Genomic DNA, 24,082 nt, shown 5'->3' with positions numbered 1-24,082 from the left:
CAATATTTCTGAACACTGACCAGAATTCTCTAGCTGTTTGCCAGTGGCAAAATACTCTGGTGGCCTGACGACAGTGCACCCTCACCTATGGGTTTCCCAGTGGCATGGGGTGGCTTCAATGGGAATTCCCATTGACAATGCCGGGAGCAGAGAATCCCATCGCCAGTGAGCGGCGTTCCGCCTCCCATGGTGGAGAAACACAAGCCTAGGAGGCCAGAGAACCCTGTCCTATATTTCTGCTTTTGCTCTGGTTTTATAAAGCTATTTCTTTTATATTGTATAAAAAAAGAAGCATTAAATAACTTACGGCAATTGAAAGTGTTGCATTCTTATGATCGAAGCTCATTTTCCCATGGTAACCTCGCTGGGAAAGCATAGAATCAAAATAATACTTGCAACGAAGAGAAATGTATCTATTTAATGCAAGCAAAAATGAAAACAAATGTCACTGGCATTTTCATAATACAGCAGACACAAAACACATGCAGACCTTCAATTATTCCTCCAAGGAGTACATTAACAAATTGCTAGAACTAGCTACAAGTTTCCTAAAAATGATGGTAAAAGGATTTTGCAAGAGCCATCACCAAACTATCACAAGGCACTCATCTCATGGTTCTGTCATTTTCTCCGTCTTATTTTTAGCTCCAGCAAGCAATTACCTTTAGGAGCTGCTACAGGAATGTGGGAAATGACAAAATCAAGCTAAAACGAACACTAGATAAAAGAAGTGCAAACATGAGCCTATATATTGCACACAATCATAGTGTTTCATATTTTTACATCGGATATGAATATTTGCACATGAGCAAAATCAAAGCAATTTTGTCTAATTTCTTCCCCTTGTATTTCAGTGAAATTGTTGCAGAATTACCTTGGTAGTCTAGGTCAATAATATAGTTCTGGAGGAGTAAGAAGTGACTTGATAGAAACATACAAGATCCTTAGGGGTCTTGACAGGGTGGACGTGCAAAGGATGCTTGCTCTTGTGGGAAAGTCTAGAACTAGGGATCATTGTTTAAAAATAAGGGTACACCATTTAAAACAGAGATGAGGCAAAAAAAAATTTGCAGAAGGCTGCGAGGCATTGGAACTCTCCTCCTGAAAAAGGTGGTGGAAGAAGAGTCCTTCAATATATTTAAAGCAGAGAATAGATTCTTGGTAAGAAAGGGGGTAGGTGGGATGAAGATTATAGGTTACTATCAGATCAGCCCTGATCTTATTAAATGGTGGAGCAGGCTCGGGGAGGCTGAATGGCGTACTCCTACTTTCATTCATGTGTTCAGAGTACCAATCCTTGTGGAGGACCAATCCTTGGGGAACCCCATTATAGTCTGAGGAACAGCCGCCCCCGTCTGAGGAACAGCCGCCCCCGTCTGAGGAACAGCCGCCCCCGTCTGAGGAACAGCCGCCCCCGTCTGAGGAACAGCCGCCCCCGTCTGAGGAACAGCCGCCCCCGTCTGAGGAACAGCCGCCCCCGTCTGAGGAACAGCCGCCCCCGTCTGAGGAACAGCCGCCCCCGTCTGAGGAACAGCCGCCCCCGTCTGAGGAACAGCCGCCCCCGTCTGAGGAACAGCCGCCCCCGTCTGAGGAACAGCCGCCCCCGTCTGAGGAACAGCCGCCCCCGTCTGAGGAACAGCCGCCCCAGTCTGAGGAACAGCCGCCCCAGTCTGAGGAACAGCCGCCCCAGTCTGAGGAACAGCCGCCCCAGTCTGAGGAACAGCCGCCCCAGTCTGAGGAACAGCCGCCCTGTCTGAGAAACAACCGCCCCTGTCTGAGAAACAGCCGCCCCAGTCTGAGAAATAGCTGCCCCAGTCCGAGAAACAACTGCTCCAGTTTGAGAGACTGCTCCAGTCTGAGAAACAACTGTTCCTCCACTCAGTTAACTTTATATTAATGCTCCCACTGTAGTTTTCCTTCCATGGGCATACTAATGACAATGTGACACTCTATCAAACACCTTTTGGAAGTTGGGCCCTGAAGAAGAGTCAAACGGACACAAACATTAACTCTGATTTTCTCTCCACAGATACTGTCGGACCTGCGAGTTTTCCCAGCATTTCCCGTTTTTATTTCTGATTTCCAGCATTAACAGTATTTTGCTTTTACTTTTTGTAAGTTGATGTACACCACATTCATATTACATTTATATTCTTTCACATAAGTGAATATTGCTTGCTAGGCCAACATTTTTATTGTCCATCTGTAATTGTCCTCAAGGTGGTGGTGGTGAGCTGCCTTCATGAATTGCCATGAATTGCTGGAGTCCATCTGGTGTAGATACATGCAAGGTACAGTTACCATCACCAGCACCCTCTGTTGTCTTGTAAAAAAACACAATCATACTTTTTCAAACTTGATTTGGTTTTCACAAATGTCTGCTGGTTGTCTTAATTATTTTTTGGAGATGCCATTGAATTCTCCAACACTCTGAATTTTGGTTTGGAGTGGGGACCTAAAGACGCCAGCAAGACTGGATCTTCGGATATCGGGGCTTCCTCAAAGTTGGTCTCCCTTTACACCAACCACCTCTATTCATCCCTTCCCCACCTTCCAGCTCCCCTTCACCTCCTTTCATCACCCCCTCCCCTTAATCCCATTCTCCACCCCCGCTTCCCCGCTCTCACCATATTAAGGCCATAATCCTCTCTCAGGCCTGTCCCTTGGCAGTGCCAGCCTATGACTACTGCTTTCACAATTTCCACCTTCTCCTCAAACTTTGGATGCAGTCGGAATCAAAGGAGGTTTGGTAGCCTTTTTTGTTCTATGCTTCATTGTTTTATAATATTCTAAACTCCTTCAGTACAATGTTTTTTAAACTTAGAAGTAGAGAACTAATATTCAGTATTTGTTGTAAATGCAGTAGCCAATTTACGCACAAGGTACTGTACCAAAAATAGGAATGGGATAAATGACAGATAATAGGATGTTGGTTAAGGTACAAATATCAGCTGGTTCAACAGAATTTCTCTTCAATTCTTCAACTAGTGCCACTGGATCTTTTATACCTAGCCGAGTAGATAAGGCGTCAAATTAATGCATAATTCAAATGATAATCACCCTTACACCTGTACTGAAATTTTAGCCTGGATTATGTGCACAACGTCTAGAGTAGGACTTGAATCCACAGCCTTGTGGCTCGCTCAAGTTAACTAACCAAACAAACTGTCCAAAATACATGTATTAGTTATAACCCAATAATTGAAAACATAGGGCAGAATCATTTGAGGAGTGGTAATCACCATCAGTTGCCAATCCGCTCTTTTTGTTTTGGAACTCCACATTTCTAGACTAGCCTTGTGAACTAGGCTTCTTCAGAAAAGCAGAGCAAGCATGTTTTTGGAGTCCTTCCTCGTAAAGCTAGATCTTTTGTGGAAGCTGCGCCGGACCCGTGTTTTATGGCAATAATTGCTGTGTTTTGCTAAGGCTTCCTCCATGAACACACTGAAAAACTTTGGGACATTTAAATAGCTTTATAGTGCATTAGTGAATGAGTATTGTGAGGCAAGTGGGTAAAGTGGTCAGGGTGGCAAGATCAGGGTTTGGGGGGGGAGGGGGGGGGGTGAAGAAAAGAGAGTCAAAGCTCCAGTGGCTATGGGGACAGGGTCTGATGGAAGGGATTATAAGGTATATCGGAGGCATGTGGAGTTGGAGACTTGCAGGTGTCTAGAAGAGACAGATGGTCAGTGGAGGGTGCAGTCAGTTGCATTGTTATCCAGGAGTTCGACATGGGTTTGATCTTTCTGAAGTGTCCTTAGTGACTCGTCAGGCAACTGAATCGGAACCTTCCAAAGTCTCTGACTCTAACTCAGAGTTGGAGACTTTTTCGGAGGGTTTCATGGAGCAGGGAAATGCCCAGTCTAAGTTGAAATTTCCCAGGCAACTCCAGTGGAGTCCTTGAGTTGGGATGTCCAAGGGGTCCCACAGCACATCTTCTGGGCATGTCTGATGAACAACATCCAGAGTTTGAAAGATCAGGGCCATAATTGCATAATTGAGGAGAAAACTTGAACTCTGTATGTGGCAAACAAATTCTAATGAAATTTCATGGTAGATTTTCCAGCACTAACATGGAACACAGAGGGTAGAAATTATGCTGAAGTCATATAAAGCTATCTGGAGTACTGCATTCAATTCTGGGCACCGCACCTCAGGAAAGATATACTGGCCTTGGATGGGTTGCTAAATTAAGGGTTGACTATTAAAGAACTTGATAGGTAGATAAAAAAAATAACTATTTCCTATCGTGTGGGAGTCCAGAAGAGGGCACAACCATAAAAATTGGGCTGGTCAAGTGTGAAGTTAGGAAGCTCTATTTCACACAAGAGTTGTAGAAATGTATTAAACACTTAGCTCCAAAAATCAGTGCAGGCTACATCATTTGAACATTTCACAAAGGAAATAAACAGATTTTTCGAAGTATTAGGGAATATATGACCAAGGTGGGAAATTTTAATTTAATTTTTAAAATTCCTTTTACGGCATGTGGGCATCGCTGGAGGGGGCGGAGGTCAGGATGGGGGTAACTCACCATAGGATTCCTAGTCTTTGACTTGCCCTAGTAACCACAGTATTAATGTGGCTAGTCCAGTTCAGTTTCTGATCAATGGTAACCCCCAGGATGTTGATTGTGGGGGATTCAGCGATGGTCATGCCATTGGGTGATGGTTAGATCCTCTCTTGCAGGAGATGGTCATTGCCTGCCATTTGTGTGGCACAAATGTAACTTGCCACTTGTCAGCCCAAGCCTGGATATTGTCCAGGTTTTGCTGCATTTAGACATGGACTGCTTCATTAACTGAGGAGTCATGTGTGATCTTATAATGGAAGGGAAGGTCATTGATGAAGCAGCTGAAGATGGTTGGGCCTAGGACACTACCCTGAGGAACTCCCGCAATGATGGCCTGGAGTGGAGATGATTGATCTCCAACCATCTTCCTTTGTGCCAGGTATGACACCAACCAGCGGAGAGTTTTCTCCGATTCCGATTGACTCCAGTTCAGCTAGGGCTCCTTGATGCCATACTTGGTCAAAAGCTGCCTTGATGTCAAGAGCAGTCACTTCTCACCTCCCTCTGACATTCATATTTGAACCAAGGTTGTAATGAAATCAGGAGCTGAGTGAACCTGGCGGAACCCAAACTGAACGTCTGCGAGTAGGTTATTACTGGATAAGTGCCACTTGATAGCACGTTGATGATTCCTTCCATCACTTTGCTGATGGAGAGTAGACTGATAGGGTGGTAACTGGGAGGTTTGGATTTGTCCTGTTTCGTGTGCACAGGACATAACTGGGCAATTTGCCACATCGTTCGGTAGATGCCAGTGTTGTAGCTCCTTATCGATGTCCAGTCTTGAATTGCTAGATCTGTTCGAATTCTAGCCCATTTAGCACAGTGGTAGCACCACACAACACAATGGAGGATTTCTTCAATGTGAAGACGGGACTTTGTCTCCACAAGGACTGTGCAGTGGTTACTTCTACCGATACTGCCATGGACAGATGGATCTGTAACAGGCAGATTGGTGAGGTCAAGTATGTTTTTCCCTCTTGTTGGTTCCCTCACCCAGTGCAGGCGCAGTCTCGCAGCTATGTCCTTTATGAAGCGGCCATCTCGGTCTGTGGTGGTACTCCGAGCCATTCTTGGTGATGGACACTGAAGTCCTCCACCCAGAGCATATTCTGCACCCTTGCCACTCTCAGTGCTTCCTCAAAGTGATGCTCAACATGGAGAAATACCGATTCATCAGCTGATAGTGACCAGTACGCGATAATCAGTAGGAGGTTTCCTTGCCCATATTTAACCTAAAGTCATGAAACTTCATGGAGTCCAGAGTTGATGCCGAGGACTCCCAGGCCAACTCCCTCCCAACTGTGCACCACTGTGCCGCCACCTCTTCTGGGTCTGTCTTGCTGGTGAGACAGGACATACCCAGGAATGGTGATGGTGGTGTCCGTGGCATTCTGTGAGTATGACTATGTCAGGCTGTTGCTTAACTAGGCTGTGAGACAGTGCTCTCAACTTTGGCACAAACCCCCAGATAGTAAGGAGGAGTTTGGAGGGTCTGCGGGGCTAGGTTTGCCGTTGTCGTTTCCAGTGCCTGGTTCGATGCCGGGTAGTGGGTCCGGTTTCATTCCTTTTTTGTGTTTTTGAATACAACCGAGTGGCTTGCTAGGCCATTTCAGAGGGCATTTAAGAGTTATCCACATGGATGTGGGTCTGGAGTCATATGTAGGCCAGACCAGGCAGATTTCCTTCCCTAAAGGACATTAGTGAACCAGATGGGTTTTTGCAACTACTGTATCAACAATGGTTTTATGATCATCATTAGACTTTTAATTCCAGATTCGAACCCAGTCCCCAGATCATTATCCTAGGTCTATGAATTACTAGTCCAGTGACAATACCACTACCCCACCGCCTCTCCCAATGGAGTTGAGATACCCATAAACCATGACCTAACTTAATGATAGCACGAACTTGAGAAGCTACATGATCTACTGCTTCTGTTCATATGTTCTCATATGCACATCAAGACAAAATCAATACGCGCTGTACAAAAAAGCCAAAGAAGCACTTCAAACCAGGTGCTTTACTTTCAGCATGACAAACCATGCAGCAGGAAAAGAACTTGAATATCTGAAATAGGAAGTAATCGTGGAAAGTCGCCATAGTTCCAGATGACCATAGGTTGCTTTCCCCTTTAAGGGGGAAGAGCTAACTGGTGGCATTTTAACCTGAGGATCACCACATTTCAGGTGAGGCAAGGTTGAGAAGGCAGAGCCTTCACGAATAACTCTGCCAGTACAGGGATTGAACCCCCGATGCTGCCCTTGCTTTGCATCACAAACCAGCTGTCTAGTCAAGTGAGCTAAACTGGCATAGCAGGTTTACAATGAAAGGTTAACCTACTTTATCTCTGTACACATGTAGACAGGCCTGGAATTATTTACAGAAATTGAATTCCAAATGCTGGAAAGGCTCTTTAAAATCCGGTACAACCGAAACTAGTCTTGGTCAAATGTTGGTTGCTCAAATGTCCCATCAGCTTACCTGACATTAGTTTTGAGCACGGCACCTCCCTGGGCTTGCAGACTAAAATTTGTAAATATTACTAAGTATATCAGGTGATGTACATAATGCAAGATCCAGTTTTAGTACTCAGCTTCTTCCAAGACTGAGGCCACCGCTATGCACCAAAAAGATACGTACATACATTGCCGCAGTAACGAATTTGTGCAAAACTGTCAACTCAGATGAAGGAAATGACAACATATGCGAGTAGAGCTTGGATAACCAGATAGACCTTACTCGAACAATGCAAGTGAAAAGACATTTCATGGAGTATAAAATGCACATCAGTTATGACAATTAAAGAGGTGATACCAAATTAAATAAATCAGTTACCTCCTAAATATTTTATATGCTTTGTGTCTTTCCTCCATTATTTTATCAAGAAGCTGCATAAATTTCTTCAGATTCTTGATTTGGCTTTTGACATTCTTGTAAGTTTCCAAAACATCAAAGTACTGCCTGTTCAAAAAAAGGCAATGAAAAATTGAATCAGTGTAAGCAAAACATGAATTCTTAAGAGCGCAAGTTTATTTGAACAATTTGTTCTTGGGTCTAATATAAAATACAAATCAATCCAGACAAGAGAATACGCAACATTTAAATTTAAAAATTGCACAAAATTTGCTGGATATTTTCTCTTAATTAGAATAGATATTGCATCTTAAGATTCAAAACATCCATTGGTAAATATTTGTCAACATAAATTTCAGCTTTATATTGTGGAAATACAGGTGATGATTTAAGCTTCACTAAGTATGAACAATATCAGTCTGGATCAGAATTTCATGACTTACTAAAGTTTCTGCAAAAAACAATTTTGTCACTGGAAGTTTTCAATAATTCTCTCTGATTCTCCAGTCCCTAATAAACTCAGCCTTGGGCTTCTGCTGACTGAATTCAGTGGAATCTACCCACAATTTTCTCTTTGAAGATACCCAGCTCTTAACAAACCACTTCGCGCAGAAGGTTGCCATAAAATCAAATATTAATTGGCACACAATTCTATAATTTTTGCATGTGTGTCCATAAGCACAGTTGTAATGTCTGAAATCGGCAATCAATTTTCATGCAGCAAGGTCTGACAAACAAGCAATGAGATAATGACCAGATAATCTTCTCTCATTGGTTGAGAAATTAGTATTGGTCAGATTCTGGGAAGGGGTTAGTTGTTCTTCAAACCATGCCATGGAATCTTATGTCCATCTGATTTAATGCCTCATCCAAAGACACCAGCTGCAAACATGTGGAATTCCCTCAGTACTGCAATGAAGTGTGAACCTGGATTATGCTCTCAAGTCTCTGGAATGGAACTTCAGGTTGCAACTTTCTGATGCAGAGGCACAAGTCCTATTAATGAATCACAGCTGACTCAACATCACAAAGGCATTGCCTTTCGATTGAAGGAATTAGATTTTGGGTGTTGGGGAAATGTATATCAGAGTTCATGCTAAAGGCACCTTACAGTTTAATCACCTGAAAAATAGTAATTGTAATGCTAATACATGTTGCATATAAAACAACAAAAGGCAACCTTCACCAGGATATTTGAGATTCTAATCTAATCCTCTGCTGAAGTTGCTGCCCAATAATTTATATCTTGTGGGAAGGCATCTTCACAATGGGTGACAAAGGCTGAAAAACGTAGACATAAAACATACAGTGCAGAAGGAGATCATTCGGCCCATTGAGTCTGCACCGACCCATTTAAACCCTCACTTCCACCCTATCCCCATAACCCAATAACCCTTCCTAACCTTTTTTTATGGTCACTAACGGCAATTTATAATGGCTAATCCACCTAACCTGCATATCTTTGGACTGTGGGAGGAAACCCTCGCAAACACAGGGAGAACATGCAGACTCTGCACAGTGACCCAGCGGAGAATCAAACCTGGGACCCTAGCGCTGTGAAGCCACAGTGCTATCCACTTGTGCTACCATGCTGCCCAGCAAACAACTTCTTGAATTTGGAGCTACTGGATGCGGATACAAATCTTTAGCTTTCTAATATTTATACGGTCAGAATGAGCAACATTAAACAAAACAAGGTCATTTGGAACAAAATCGGAAAATACTGGACAATCTCAGCAGGTCTGACAGCATCTGTGGAGAGAGAAGGGAACTAATGTTTCTAATCTGGATAACTCCCATGCAATCGCAGAAGGTGTAACACCTGCCCCTTTACCTCTTCCATGCTTAACATCCCAGGCCCAAAACACTCATTCCAGATTAAGCAGCATTTCACTTCCACCTCTTTCAATCTGGTCTATTGCATTCGCTGCTCCCAATGTGGTCTCCTCTATATCGAAGAGACCAAACACAGACTGGGTGATTGCTTTGCTGAGCACCTTCAGTCTGTGCGCATTCAGGACCCTGACCTTCCCGTTGCTTGCCATTTTAACACAAGCCTTGCTCCCATGCCCACATGTCTGCCCTTGGCCTACAATGTTCCAGTGAAGCTCAACACAAACTGGAGGAACAACATCTCATCTTCCGGTTAGGCACGCTACAGCCTTCCAGTCTCAAAGCGAATTCAACAACTTCAGTTGATTAGCTCTACCCCACTTCGACCCATTTGTTTTCATCCCATTTCATTTTAACTGTCTTTTACCATTTTTTTCTTTCTTCTCTTTCTTTATATATATTTAACCCCCCATCATCTTATCCATCTTTCCTTACCTTTTCTCCCCTTTGCTTCCCCCTTCCCCTTTACCCACATCTACATCTGTCACAGTTTACCCTCTGATGTTCGTTTCATTGCCGTTTGGCCTTTCACACCTTTTGTCCTCTCTGGGGACTGCTCTTCCCCCGTGGTTTCAGTGGCTATTTGCACCCGGTTCCCTGGGTTTCTGTGGCTATGACTCATCTTTCATTCTCACTCCACAGTATAAATATTTCCCATTTTCTCTGTCTTTAGCTTTGACAAAGGGTCATCTGGACTCAAAACATTAGTGTGAGAACCTCTCTGGCTACATCGAGGCATCTTAAAACCCATCGTACAAGGTACGCCCAGCTTCTGTCGCAACACGACGGACTCCCTACAGAAACTCAGCACCCATGGACCAGTTGAACCAGGAACATTCCTCGTCACAATGGATGTCTCAGCACTCTACACCAGCATCCCCCATGATGACGGCATTGCTGCAGCAGCCTCAGTACTCAACACCGACAACTGCCAATCTCCAGGCGCAATTCTGCCACTCATCCGCTTCATTCTGGATCACAACGTCGACACCTTCGACAACAAGTTCTTCATCCAGACGCACGGAACAGCCATGGGAACAAATTCGCACCTCAATACGCCAACATCTTCATGCACAAGTTTGAACAAGACTTCTCACCGCACAGGACCATCAACCGACGTTGTACACCAGATACATCACATGATTTTTTTTCCTTTGGACCCACGGCAAAGAATCAGTGAAACGACTACACAATGACATCAATAAGTTCCATCCCACCATCAGACTCACCATGGACTACTCTCCAAAATCAGTTGCATTCTTGAACACACTCGTCTCCATCAAGGACGGTCACCTCAGCACTTCGCTTTACCACAAGCCCACGGATAACCTCACAATGCTCCACTTCTCCAGCTTCTACCCTAAACACATTAAAGAAGCCATCCCCTATGGACAAGCCCTCCGTGTACACAGGATATACTCAGACGAGGAGGATCGTAACAGACATCTACAGACGCTGAAAGATACCCTCATATAAACGGGATATGGCGCTCGACTCAACGATTGACAGTTCCAACGCACCACAGCAAAAAACCGCACCGACCTCCTCAGAAGACAAACACAGGACACAACCGACAGAGTACCCTTCGGCGTCCAGTACTTTCCCGGAGCGGAGATACTGACATCTTCTTCGCAGCCTCCAACACGTCAGCGATGAAGATGAACATCTTGCCAAGGTCATCCCCACACCCCCACTACTTGCCTTCAAACAACCGCGCAACCTCAAACAAACCATTGTTTGCAGCATACTACCCAGCCTTCAGAACAGCGACCACACAACCCTGCCATGCGATCTCTGCAAGACGTGCCAGATCATCGACATGGATACCACCATCACATGTGAGAACACCTCCCACAAGGTATGCGGTACATACTCGTGCGACACGACCAACGTTGTCGACCTCGTACGCTGCAGGAAAGGATGTCCCGAAACGTGGTACATTGGCGAGACCATGCCGATGCTGTGACAACGAATGAACAGACATCGCGCGACAATCACCAGGCAGGTATGTTCCCTTCCAGTCGGGGAAGACTTCAGCAGTCAAGGGCATTCAGCCTCGGATCTCCGGGTAAGCATTCTCCAAGGCGGCCTTCAGGACGCGCGACAGCGCAGAATCGCCAAGCAGAAACTCAAGTTCCGCACACATGAGTACGGCCTCAACCGGGACCTGGGATTCATGTCGCATTACATTCATCCCCCACCATCTGGCCTGGGCTTGCGAAATCCTACCAACTGTCCTGGCTTGAGACAATTCACACATCTTGAACCTGGGGTTACCCCTATCTCCGGATCTGTAAAGATTCAATTACCTGCAAATGCTCGCATTCTAAGCATTGTCTGGCATCTTTGAATTTGTCTATATATATGTTTCTGGAACATAGCTCTTCATTCACCTGTGGAAGGAGCAGTGCTCCGAAAGCTAGTGTTTGAAACAAACATGTTGGACTATAACCTGGTGTTGTAAGACTTCTTACTGTGATCACCCCAGTCCAACGCCGGCATCTCCACATAATGAAATAATACAGCAACAATGCCCATCACTGGAGCAGCCAAACAGTATAGAAATCCCATAACTGTGATCAAAATGGAATAAATAAAAAAAATCTTGATCTGATTAGTCTTGTGCTTTTAAAAGGAAAGCTTTGAATAAAACATTGTTCCTCTTCTTTTTCCTTCAAGTTCTAAGTTCTCCATCTGTTCAATCTCTTCTGACTGTACACCATGGTAACATAAAGCATGTTCTATATACATCAATTACCCAACCAACTTAATTTAAAATCATGGTGTCTATCTCATTGTTTGTAGGATCTTGCGGTGTGCAAACTGGCCGCTGTGTTTCCCTAAATTACAATATTGACTACACTGAAGTAATTTACTGGCCAGTACACGCTTCGGGACATCCTGCGACTGCGGAAGGCATCAAAAAATAAATGTTCTTTCTTGATATGCAAGATAAAATTGAAATAGGATTTTTGATTCTTTGTTATGCACATTACATATAGGAGAAGCACCTTGTAATTTCCTCTTTGTTCCCATGGCGCTCTTGTTCTGTGTTGATCCTCTCTCTTAGCCGATTGATCTCCACATCAATACTTTTAGGAGTTCTACTGATCTCCAATCGTTCTGCATAAATTTGCTTGGCTTTCGAAATATTTTCCTGGGATAAATAAGAACATAAGGAGCTGAGAACGGAAAATAGGGCACTTGGCACAGCAATCTCATCCCAACTACCAATGTATCTCAGCAGCAGTATCAAGTAAAATTTCTGTTTCCATATGTACAGGCAGGCAAGATGATGAATTTGAGTCCTGTATAGTTAGCTCAAACAGGGACAGTCTAATATACAAGTTCAAACCATTAAATTTTTCTCAGCTGAACAATTTCTACAAAAAATTGGAAGTGCAACAGCACATTAGCAGCATATTCCATTCAGCTGGTGTCCACTTGGCTGTGACAGCTAACTGGCCAACAGAAGATCAAAGAGGATTTTAAAAAATCATGAGTTGTGACAGCAAATAGGGAAAGCTGATTTACTCTTGTTAGGGAGTCCAGGAGGCTCAGAAGGTTTGGAGAAAGTTCTTCTTTAAAAAAGAGAGTTGCAGGAAATGAAATCATTTGCCATAAGCTAAGACAAAGCACTACTTTTAAGTGATAATTGAGATAAAACAGAGCAGAAAGATTAGTTTTGGATTGCTCTGCTTATGCGCTAAACATTTCTGCAACTTGCCCTCCAGAGAGCTGTCCTGGCTCAGACAGGACAAACCTCATCTTTCCATAACTACCATGCTGGGCTATTGCCCATTCAACAGCAGGTCTGGACAGCATTATTTAAATATTTCAGTGTTAAGGAAGTAGCACATTTTGACCTGGGGCTGTTGTGTATTCTGTTTTGTTATAACTTTCACTCCTGGTTTCAGCTCACTTTCCTCCCACAGAGTCACAGACAGAAACAACATAAAGGATAGATCAGTGGTGCAACAATTCTGCAATAAGGAAGATGAGCTTTAAATATCAACAGAAAGAGCAGGACTAAATTATGACAGAGAGTGCTGTTGAAACAGCACAGCCTCAAAGAAGCAGAGCAACAGTGACACAAACACTTAAACAATAAAAAAAAGCAGGTGTGGTGTTTGCCCCTTTAAGGGGCGGTCTGCTGAGAGGGTCACGTGGCCAGGGTAACCAATTAGGGACCAGGGTCAGAGATTACCCGAGCAAGTGCGGGTTTCGATGCTGGAAGCTGACTCGTAGCCACGAGGCTGCAAGCCTCTGTCATTTTAGTTATATGTAAATAAACAAACTGGTGAATGGAAAATATTACATTGGTGACCAGGATAAAAAAAGGTCCCAAGATTGTGAGTATTAGGTCACATTGAAGTTCAGTTTGAGTTTCAAAACAGAAAGGTGTTTGTAGATATGCCCTTATTCAAATGGATAGATCCTGTTGAAGCCTCTGTGGAGTATTGGACACAATAGATTGACTGGTCTACTTTTTCAGGCTAATCAAATAGAGGAGGAGGGGAAGAGAAAGGCAATCTTTCCGAGGTGTGTGGGACCCAGGCCTAAAATTTATTACATAGCTTCATATCTCCAAGTGTGTCCTACTCCCAAGTCTCCCACTGAGATAGTTGAATTGGTGGAAACACACTAACACACTACCACCCAAAGCCATTGGTAATATTGCAACAATTTAAGTTTAACGCCGGGAGAGCTCCTGGGGAAACTATTGAAATTTATACTGCCTAGTTAAGACCGATTGCAGAGCACTGCGACTTTGGAGCCACTCCCAACGATATGCTACAGGGTAAATAATGAGGCGATTTAAAGGAAGCTGTTAGCAGGGGCAGATATAAATTTTGAGGCAGCGCTGGAGATAGCGTTGGGAATGGAGCATGCAGAGAAGAGCATACAGGAGCTTCAGAGTGTGCAAAATGGCATGGGGCACTAGATTGGTTGGGAAGCTGCAGTCAGCCTGGCATCAAAATGAAGATTTTATTTTTAATACAGGAAGCAAATTCAGCCACGAATAGAACAAGAAGATATCAAAGAGCCCATCAATCGTCTAGGATTAAAGTAAAGGTTTACCAGTGCAAGGCTAATCAGGATTAGCCTGCCAGTATAAAACGACTGAATGTTTTTTTTGCCACAGGAAAGGTCACTTAAGGCACCGATGTAAGTCAGTCAAGTCTACTCAGTAACAGAGTTAGTAATACATCTCAAGTGCATAATATGGAAGAGTAAGTACGGGCAATAACAACTACATAACTCCGGTAGCATAGTGGTTAGCACTGTTGCTTCACAGCACCAGATCGATTCCCGGCTTGTGTCACTGTCTGTGCGGAGTCCGCTCATTCCCCTCGTGTCTGCGTGGGTTGCCTCCAAGTGCTCCGGTTTCCTCCCACATGTCCTGAAAGACGTACTTGTTTTGTGAATTGGACATTCTGAATTCTCCCTCAGTGTACCCAAACAGGCGCTGGAGTGTGGCGACTAGGGGATTTTCAAGTAACTTATTTGCAGTGTTAATGTACGCCTACTTGTGACACTAATAAAGATTATTATTAACTGTAAAGCTTTTGGAAAACAATAGGCTCTTAAAGATAGAAGTTGACATGGGAGTCTCTGCCAGTGATGGGAAAATATACATTTCAATATTTCAAAGAAGGAGTCCAGCCTTTGAGTTTGAGGGGTACCACAGCAAAACAAACTTACACCGGAGAAACCATCAAAATTAAAGGGTGCTTACCACAGTACCATTCAGCTCCCAATAATAATACCGTAGGGCCACATCTTTTGAGCTGTGATTGGCTCAAGGTAATCAAGTTAACCAGGATGGAAATCTTCAAAGTAAATTAGATAACTGAATTATGATAGATGTATATTTGGCATCTGTCCCCTTTCAGGGGCGATCAACCAAGAGGGTCATGTGGCCGGGGGGGGGGGGGGTTCTTTATCAGGTTGATCCTGGAAGTTGAATTACAGCTATAAAGCTGGATTTCAATCTACGTTTGAAGTAGCTAAATGACTTGTGCTAGTTCATTAGAATTTAATCTCTTCAATTATCCCCCAAGGTCTGTGCTCAAACAGTTAAACAAAATAGTTGAAACAGCAGAATGCAGCACTAATAGCTGGAGCTTTATCTACTATTTTTGTTGAGGCAATGTAAAAAGTTAATATTCTAAACCGACTATACTGTTAAGCTATTAATGTTCATTAAAAAAAAGGACATTTGAAATACCTTTTCAAACCAGTTGCAATGTTTTAAATTGTTTGGTTAGTTCGGAAGGCACAGTTAGCTGAAGGTCAGTGTTCTGAAAGCCATGATGTGGAGATGCTGGCGTTGGACTGGGGTGAGCACAGCAAGAAGTCTTACAACACAAGGTTAAAGTCCCAACAGGTTTGTTTCAAACACTAGCTTTCGGAGCACTGCTCCTTCCCCAGGATTCTAAGCATTGTCTGGCATCTTCGAATTTGTCTATATATATGTTTCTGGAACATACCTCTTCATTCACCCGAGGAAGGAGCAGTGCTCCGAAAGCTAGTGTTTGAAACAAACATGTTGGACTTTAACCTAGTGTTGTAAGACTTCTTACAGTATTCTGAGAGGATATACTTGGTGCAGAAAGAAGGCCTTCGATTGAATGTTTTGTGGCAATATTTTTATTTGGAAATGTATTAAAATATTGTTTCAATGCAAATTACTTATTTAAAAAATTATTTGGACAGTTTCGCCAACAGCTCAACAAATTTGCACGAGTAGATGAGCCACACACATCAGGAAGATGACAGTTACAAACCCTGGTCCGAGTTTGTTAATCGCCACTAGTTCAATAATAAGGATACTACAACATGCCCTCCAGTCCTTATGACTGGCCAAAAAATAAACAAGCCCAGAGTATCTAAATATCTGATAAAGACAGGGTCATATTCAGCTGCAATGTGCTTTGTAGCAAATAACTATACCTATTACACATGAATAATGGCTTTATCTCTGATGTAATTGCCATTAACCACAGCTCGAACACACCCAATCTCCAGCATGAATTGTGGATCTTCAAGGAGGGAGGGAGAAGAGCAAAGTAACATTCATGGGCTAGGGGAGGTACTTCGCTGGCTAATGATAATTACTTTATTCCCATCAAATCTCTAAGTACTCTTTTGAAAACGGAATTGCCATAATTATTCATTTAAAAACTTTAATGAAAAATTATCCAGAAAAATGTAAAATATTCATCTATAGTTAAACAATGCATAAAACAGTCGAATAATTTGTCTCTGCAACAATAATCACTGTGCTTGTAACAATTGAGGATACTGATATGAGGCACTGCTGCCTCAGTTCCAGGGACCCGGGTTCAATTCCGGCCTCGGGTGACTGTCTGTATGGAGTTTGCTCTTCCTCCCCATGACTGCAGGGGTTTCCTCCGGGTGCTCCAGTTTCCTCCCACAGTCCAAAGCGTGCAGGTTAAGTGGATTGGTCATGCTAAATCACCGCTTAGTGGCCAAAAGGTTAGGTGGGGTTACTGGGATAGGGGGCAGGCATGGGCTTAAGTAGTGTGCTCTTTCCAAGGGCGGGTGCAAACTTGATGGGTGAAATGGCCCCCTTCTGCACTGTAAATTCTATGATACAAGTTAGAATCTTCCAGTTTAGTATTTCTGCAGCAGTATATAACTTATTTTCATTTATAATGCTTATAATGTTTTAACAGATGATCACTGGTAGAAAGATAAATGTGTGTATACCTCCAAAATCTTTTCTTTACTTTCCAGATTCTCTCTCAATTTATCTAGCCCATCCAAGTGCTCTTTTCTTTTCTCTTCATAATGTCTTTTATGATGTTTACACTTTCCAATTTCTGTGTCAATCTTACTTAGGTCATCCTATTAAGAAATAATGCAGGCCATTTTAAAATTGATAACACAATTCTGAAACTAATTGAGAAAATTTCAAAAGTGTGACACAACCAATTTTCACCTTTATTGGATCAGCTCCTTCAGCTATTGAATTGATCTTTTCCTTGATCTCTTTGTACCTTTGTTCAGCCTCATTCACTATCTTTCGGTGCTCATCCATACCCTTCCTTGAATGCTCCAACTTATTCTTGCCAGACTCAATTCTGTGCCAGATATCTTGCACTTCTTCTTCCTAGTTTCCATTAAAAGAAAAGTTTAAGAGTCAATTGGAAGGGAACCAGTTATCCTCCAAACTGGTATGACTTCCTCATCTTCAAGCAATCTCGTCACCAAAAATAGCATAAAAAGAATATTCAGAAGTCTATTTAGTGCACAATTTGAAATTGTAACGTAGGAGGTTTGAACTAATTCAAGAAAGGTCAAGACACTCACCAGCGTGGAAATATCCACAGACTGGGGCTCGTCCACGTTCTCTAAATCTGTAATTTCTAGTCTTATCTTTGTCATATTTTCCTGAAACAAAAAATTGTAAAATATTTACAAAGGATATTTTCCTTTTTTAGGTAAAAATACAGTAAATCATGTTTCCGCCCCAATTTTTGATTACAGACCTGGATTTTCCGCTTTTGCATTTGTTTCATTTTCACCTGAGACTCATTTATCCGTATTTCTTCTATTATTGACTGCAAACGTTGTTGAAAGTGTGACAATTTGGCCATTTTATTGCTCACTTCCATTTCCAGCTGACTGCAATACAAAAAAAATGTTCTGACCAAAGTGCTTATATTGTTGGAAAGCAAAAGATAATTAATATACATTTTCTCATTTAGTAATAACACTTTTTGAACTCGCACAAATCATGGCATTCATTAATAGCAGACCAAGGTGCAAGCTGGCTCCTCATGGTGAATCTGCACACTAGAATTGCACCAACTCTTGTATCGATACCTACCAGGTTTGCATACTTCATTCTTAGTCAACAAAAAGACCTAATAAATAACAGAATTGAAACAACTTAGCAATACTATATTCTTTTTGTTAAATTTAGAGTACCCAAAAATTTATTTTTCCAATTAGGGGCAATTTAGCGTGGCCAATCCACCTAACCTGCTATCTTTGTGTTGTGGGGGTGAAACCCAAGCAGACATGGGGAGAATGTACAAACTCCACACGGACAGTGACCCAGAGCCGGGATTCGAACCCGGGTCTTCAGCACAGCAGTTCCAGTGCCAACCACTGTGCCACATGCCATCCTGCAATACTATATTCTTAAAGGAGAATATTATGAATGGATTTGAATTAATAGTCAAGAAACATACAAGGACTTCCGGTGGCAGCAATGCGCAGTTGAGCCGCACATTCGGCGGCTCCCGCGATTAACGGACTTCGGGGCTTTTTTCAGGGCCCCCGACGGAGCTGAGGAGGCAAATCCTGACGGGGGAAGAGGCCAGGAGTCGCCCCAGGGGTCCCATGGTCTGGACCAGGAGTGGGGCAGAGAGAAGATCGAGGAAAACACCCAGGAAAATTCGGGGGCAGGAAAACAAAATGGCGGCCGGCAAAAGCTTTGAGGAGCTGAGGAAGTGGGTCCAGGAGCAGCAGACGATTCTGCTGCGCTGCTTCCAGGAGCTGAAGTTGGAGCTGCTGGAGTCCCTGAAGGTAACCAACAGGGAACTGATGGAGACCCAGACAGCCCAGGGGGCTGCGATCCGGGAGCTGCAGCAGCAGGCCGCCGAAAGGGAGGACAAGGTCGTGGCCGTGGTGGGGAAGGTGGAGATGCACGAGGCGCTCCATAAAAGATGGCAGGAGCGGTTCGAGGAGCTGGACAACCGGTTGAGGAGGAAGAATTTACGGATCCTGGGCCTCACGGAGGGGCTGGAGGGGTCGGACCTAGCGGCCTATGTGGTGATGATGCTAAACTCGCTGATGGGGGCTGGGTCCTTCCAGGGGCCCCTGGAGTTGGAGGGGGCCCACAGAATTCTGGCTAGGAGGCCTAAGCCGAACGAGCCGCCGCGGGCGGTGTTGGTGAGGTTCCACCGGTTCGTGGATCGTGAGCGTGTGCTCCGGTGAGCCAAGGAGGAGCGGAGCAGCAAATGGGATAACACGGAGGTGCGGATCTTCCAGGACTGGAGTGCGGAAGTGGCGAGGCGGAGGGCCGGGTTTAACCGGACGAAGGCGGTGCTCCACAGACGGAAGGTGAAGTTTGGAATGTTGCAGCCGGCGCGTCGGTGGGTCACCTATAAGGATTGACACCACTATTTTGAGTCCCCGGAGGAGGCATGGGCCTTCGTGCAAGCCGAGATACTGGACTCAAACTGAGGGTCCCCCTGATGGGGGATGCTGTATAATACTGTATTTATTTATACTGTATTTGTATTTGCTGGGTTTATGGTAAGATGTGGGGTGGCTTTAGGGTGGGTGGGGTGATGTCGTACAGGTCTTTTCTTTATGGGTTTTCAAGCAGGGGTGGGGTGGATGGGTTCGGACAGAGGGGTAAACGGGGTGTTCGGGGAGCTGGTGGGGGGGACTGACAATGGGAGTGGCCCTGGAGGAGGCGGGGCCCGGCAGGGCGAAAACGCGGGCTTTCTGCGGGGTTCCCGCGCTGTGAGAGGGAGGGGGCGTGTTTTCTTTTCCCGCGCAGGAGCGGGGGGAGGGTGGACTCGTTGACGGGCACAATGGAGGAGGGGCAGTCCCACGTTGGGAGGAGCCGAAAGTAGGGCGGGAGCCGCCGGGGTCAGCAGAAGTTAGCTGGCTCACGGGAGTGCTGTAGAGGGGGGGCGCGGCTAGGAGGGGTCCCAGCCTGGAGAGGGGGGGGGGGGGGGGGGGGGGGGGTACCGGGTTGCTGCTGAAACGGTCAGGAAGGAGCTGGAGGACGCAGGGGGTGCTGGAGGGGGGGAGTTGCCGCCGTGGGAAACTGGCAGAGCGTGGGACGCTGGCCGGGGGTGGGCAAGGGATGGGGTATGGCTAATCGGCAGGGGAAGGGGGCAGGGAGCTCTCGAATCCGGCTGATAACCTGGAATGCGAGGGAGCTGAATGGGTCGGTCAAAACGGCCCGAGTAGTTGCGCACCTGAAGGCGGATGTGGCCATGCTCCAGGAGACACACCTGAGATTGGTGGACCAGGTCCGGCTGAAGAAGGGGTGGGTGGGCTAAGTATTCCACTCAGGGCTGGATGAGAAGAGTAAGGGGGTGGCGATCCTGGTGGGGAAGAAGGTGTCGTTTGAGGCGTTGAAGGTGGTGGCTGACAGTGGCGGGAGGTACGTGATGGTGAGTGGCAAGTTGCAGGGGGAGCGGTTAGTGTTGGTGAATGTTTATGCCCCAAATTGGGACGATGCGGGGTTGATGCGGCGTATGTTGGGCCGCATTCCGGACCTGGAGGTGGGGGGCCTGATCATGGGGGGGAGACTTTAACACAGTACTGGATCCCCCATTGGATAGATCCAAGTACCGGACGGGTAGGAGGCCAGCGGCGGCTAAGGTGTTGAGGGAATTCATGGACCAGATTGGGGGGGGGGGTTGGACGGACCCTTGGAGGTTTGCGAGGCCAAGGGCCAGGGAATACTCGTTTTTCTCCCATGTACATAAGGCCTACTCGAGGATTGATTTTTTTGTCCTGAGCAGGGGATTGGTGTCGAGGGTGGAGGAAGTGGAATACTCCGCCATTGCCATTTCGGATCATGCCCCGCACTGGATGGACCTCGGGCTGGGGGAGGGACCAACATCCGCTCTGGCGCATGGAGGTGGGGCTGCTGGCAGATGAGGAGGTGGCCGGAAGGGTCCGGGGGTGTATTGAGAGATACCTCGAGGCCAATGATAACGGGGGGGTTCGGGTGGGGACGGTCTGGGAGGCATTGAAGGCGGTGATGAGGGGGGAATTGATCTCCATCCGAACCCATAGGGAGAGGGGGGAGCAGAGGGAAAGGGAAAGACTGATAGGGGAGATGGTGCAGGTGGATACGAGATATGCGGAGGCCCCAGAGGAGGGATTGCTGGGGGAGAGGCGTAGCCTTCAGGCCAGATTTGACCTACTGACGACCAGAAAGGCAGAAGCTCAGTGGAGGAAAGCACAGGGGGCGGTGTATGAATACGGGGAGAAGACGAGCAGGATGCTGGCGCACCAGCTCCGGAAGCGAGACGCGGCCAGGGAGATTGAGGGAGTGATGGATAGAGCTGGGAAGGTGGTGCGGAGGGGGGTAGATGTCAATGGGGTCTTCAGGGACGTCTATGGGGAATTGTACTGGTCTGAACCCCCGGTGGAGGGGGGTGGAATGGGGCGCTTCTTGGACAAGTTGCGATTCCCGAGGGTGGAAGAGGAGCAGGTGGAGGGACTAGGGGCGCCGATCGAGCTGGAGGAGGTGGTCAAAGGGATAGGGAGTATGCAGTCGGGGAAGGCGCTGGGGCCGGACGGGTTTCCGGCTGAATTCTATAAAAAGTTTTTGGACCTGTTGGGCCCCCTGTTGGTCCGGACCTTTAACGAGGCAAGGGGGGGCGGGGGGGCTCTGCCCCCAACTATGTCACGGGCGCTGATTTCCTTGATCCTGAAGCGGGACAAGGACCCTATGCAGTGTGGGTCATATAGGCCGATTTCGCTGCTGAACGCCGACGCTAAGTTGCTGGCAAAGATCCTGGCCACTAGAATAGAGGATTGTGTGCCTGGGGTCATACATGAGGACCAGACGGGGTTTGTGAAGGGAAGGCAGCTGAACACAAATGTACGAAGGCTCCTCAACGTCATTATGATGCCGGCTGTGGAAGGGGAGGCGGAGATAGTGGTGGCATTAGACGCGGAGAAGGCCTTCGATAGGGTTGAGTGGGAGTACTTGTGGGAGGTGTTGGAGAGGTTCGGGTTTGGGGAGGGGTTTATCCGGTGGGTGAGGCTGCTCTACGAGGCCCCGATGGCAAGTGTAGCCACAAATAGGAGGAGGTCGGAGTACTTTCGGCTGTATCGGGGGACGAGACAGGGGTGCCCCCTGTTCCCCTTGCTCTTCGCGTTGGCGATTGAGCCCCTGGCCATGACACTGAGGGAGTCAGGGAACTGGAGGGGCCTGGTGCGGGGTGGGGAGGAGCATCGAGTGTCGCTGTACGCGGACGACCTGTTGCTGTATGTGGCGGACCCAGTTGGGGGGATGCCGGAGGTAATGAGGATTCTTAGGGAATTCAGGGGTTTCTCGGGGTATAAGTTGAAACTGGGCAAGAGTGAGGTGTTTGTGGTGCATCCGGGGGATCAAGAGGAGGGGATTGGTAGGCTCCCATTGAAGCAAGCAGGGAAGAGCTTCAGGTACCATGGGGTCCAGGTCGCGGGGAGCTGGGGGGCCCTGCACAAGCTCAACCTCACAAGATTGGTGGAGCAGATGGAGGGGGAGTTTAAGAGATGGGATATGTTACCGCTGTCACTGGCGGGGAGGGTGCAGTCCGTCAAGATGACGGTGCTCCCGAGGTTTTTGTTCCTGTTCCACTGCCTCCCCATCCTTATCCCGAAGGCCTTTTTTAGGAGGGTCAACAGGAGTATCACGGGATTTGTGTGGGCGCATGGGACTCCGAGGGTTCGAAGAGTGTTCCTGGAACGAGGCAGGGATAGGGGGAGGCTGGCGTTGCCCAACCTCTGTGGGTACTACTGGGCGGCCAACGCAGCGATGGTGCGTAAGTGGGTAATGGACGAGGAAGGGGCAGCGTGGAAGAGGATGGAGGCGGCGTCTTGTGTGGGCACGAGCCTGGAGGCGCTGGTAACGGCGCCGTTGCCGCTCCCTCCAACGAGGTATACCAAGAGCCCGGTGGTGGCGGCTATCCTCAAAATTTGGGGGCAATGGAGACGGCACAGGGGAGAAATGGGGGGCTCGATGGAGGCCCCGATACGGGGGAACCATCGGTTCGTCCCAGGGAGCATTGATGGTGGATTTCTGGGCTGGCACAGGGCAGGGGTTAGGAGGTTGAGCGACCTGTTTGTGGAGGGGAGGTTCGCGAGCTTGGGGGAGTTAGAGGGGAAGTTTGGGCTCCCCCCGGGGAACATGTTTCGGTACATGCAGGTTAGGGCGTTTGTCAGGCGGCAGATGGAGAGGTTCCCCTTGTTGCCCCCACGTGGGGTACGGGACAGGATGCTCTCGGGGGTGTGGGTTGGAGGAGGGAGGATTTCGGACATATACCGGGTAATGCAGGAGGTAGACGAGGCCTCGGTGGAGGAACTGACGGGTAAATGGGAAGAGGAGCAGGGTGAGGAGATTGAGGAGGGGATGTGGGCGGATGCCCTGGAGAGAGTGAATTCCTCCTCTTCCTGTGCGAGGCTTAGCCTCATACAGTTCAAAGTGCTGCATAGGGCCCACATGACTGGGTCGAGGATGAGCAGGTTTTTCGGGGGCGAGGACAGGTGTGCTGGGTGCTCGGGGAGCCCAGCGAACCACGCCCATATGTTTTGGGCGTGCCCAGCGTTGGGGGAGTTTTGGAAGGGGGTAGCAAGGACGGTGTCGAGGGTGGTGGGATCCAGGGTCGAGCCAGGCTGGGGACTCGCAATTTTTGGGGTTGCAGTGGAGCCGGGAGTGCAGGAGGCGATAGAGGCCGGTGTTCTGGCCTTTGCGTCCCTAGTAGCCCGGAGGAGGATCTTGCTCCAATGGAAGGATGCGAGGCCCCCAAGCGTGGAGGCTTGGATCTCTGATATGGCGGGGTTCATTAAATTGGAGAGGGTGAAATTTGCCCTGAGGGGATCAGTGCAAGGGTTTTTCAGGCGGTGGCAGCCTTTTCTGGACTTCCTGGCGGAACGGTAGGGAAATAGGCCGACAGCAGCAGCAACCCGGGAGGGGGTAAGGATTGAGGGGAGGGAGCTATCTCTCTCTTTTTTGTTTTCTTCTATTTTCGTTTTCTTTTTCTT

At 46.8% G+C, this 24,082-nt stretch overlaps 1 protein-coding gene across 1 annotated transcript in view; it reads right to left on the bottom strand.

Annotated features, from left to right (window-relative positions):
* LOC119967536 (structural maintenance of chromosomes protein 6-like) overlaps nt 1–24,082 on the bottom strand; it is a 130,886-nt gene that overhangs the window by 32,620 nt on the left and 74,184 nt on the right. The window contains exons 18-24 of the mRNA XM_038800217.1: nt 17,839–17,974; nt 17,660–17,740; nt 17,289–17,459; nt 17,057–17,194; nt 12,331–12,476; nt 7,409–7,534; nt 308–413 (exon numbers count right to left, since the gene is read on the bottom strand). Of these exons, the coding sequence (XP_038656145.1) occupies nt 308–413; nt 7,409–7,534; nt 12,331–12,476; nt 17,057–17,194; nt 17,289–17,459; nt 17,660–17,740; nt 17,839–17,974 (904 nt within the window). The remainder of the gene's footprint in view (nt 1–307; nt 414–7,408; nt 7,535–12,330; nt 12,477–17,056; nt 17,195–17,288; nt 17,460–17,659; nt 17,741–17,838; nt 17,975–24,082) is intronic.

Source organism: Scyliorhinus canicula, chromosome 6 (genome assembly GCF_902713615.1).
Source record: "Scyliorhinus canicula chromosome 6, sScyCan1.1, whole genome shotgun sequence".
In the NCBI taxonomy this organism is placed as follows: Eukaryota; Metazoa; Chordata; class Chondrichthyes; order Carcharhiniformes; family Scyliorhinidae; genus Scyliorhinus; species Scyliorhinus canicula.
Note: the sequence above shows the minus strand (reverse complement) of the source record. Positions and strands in the feature narration are given on the sequence as shown.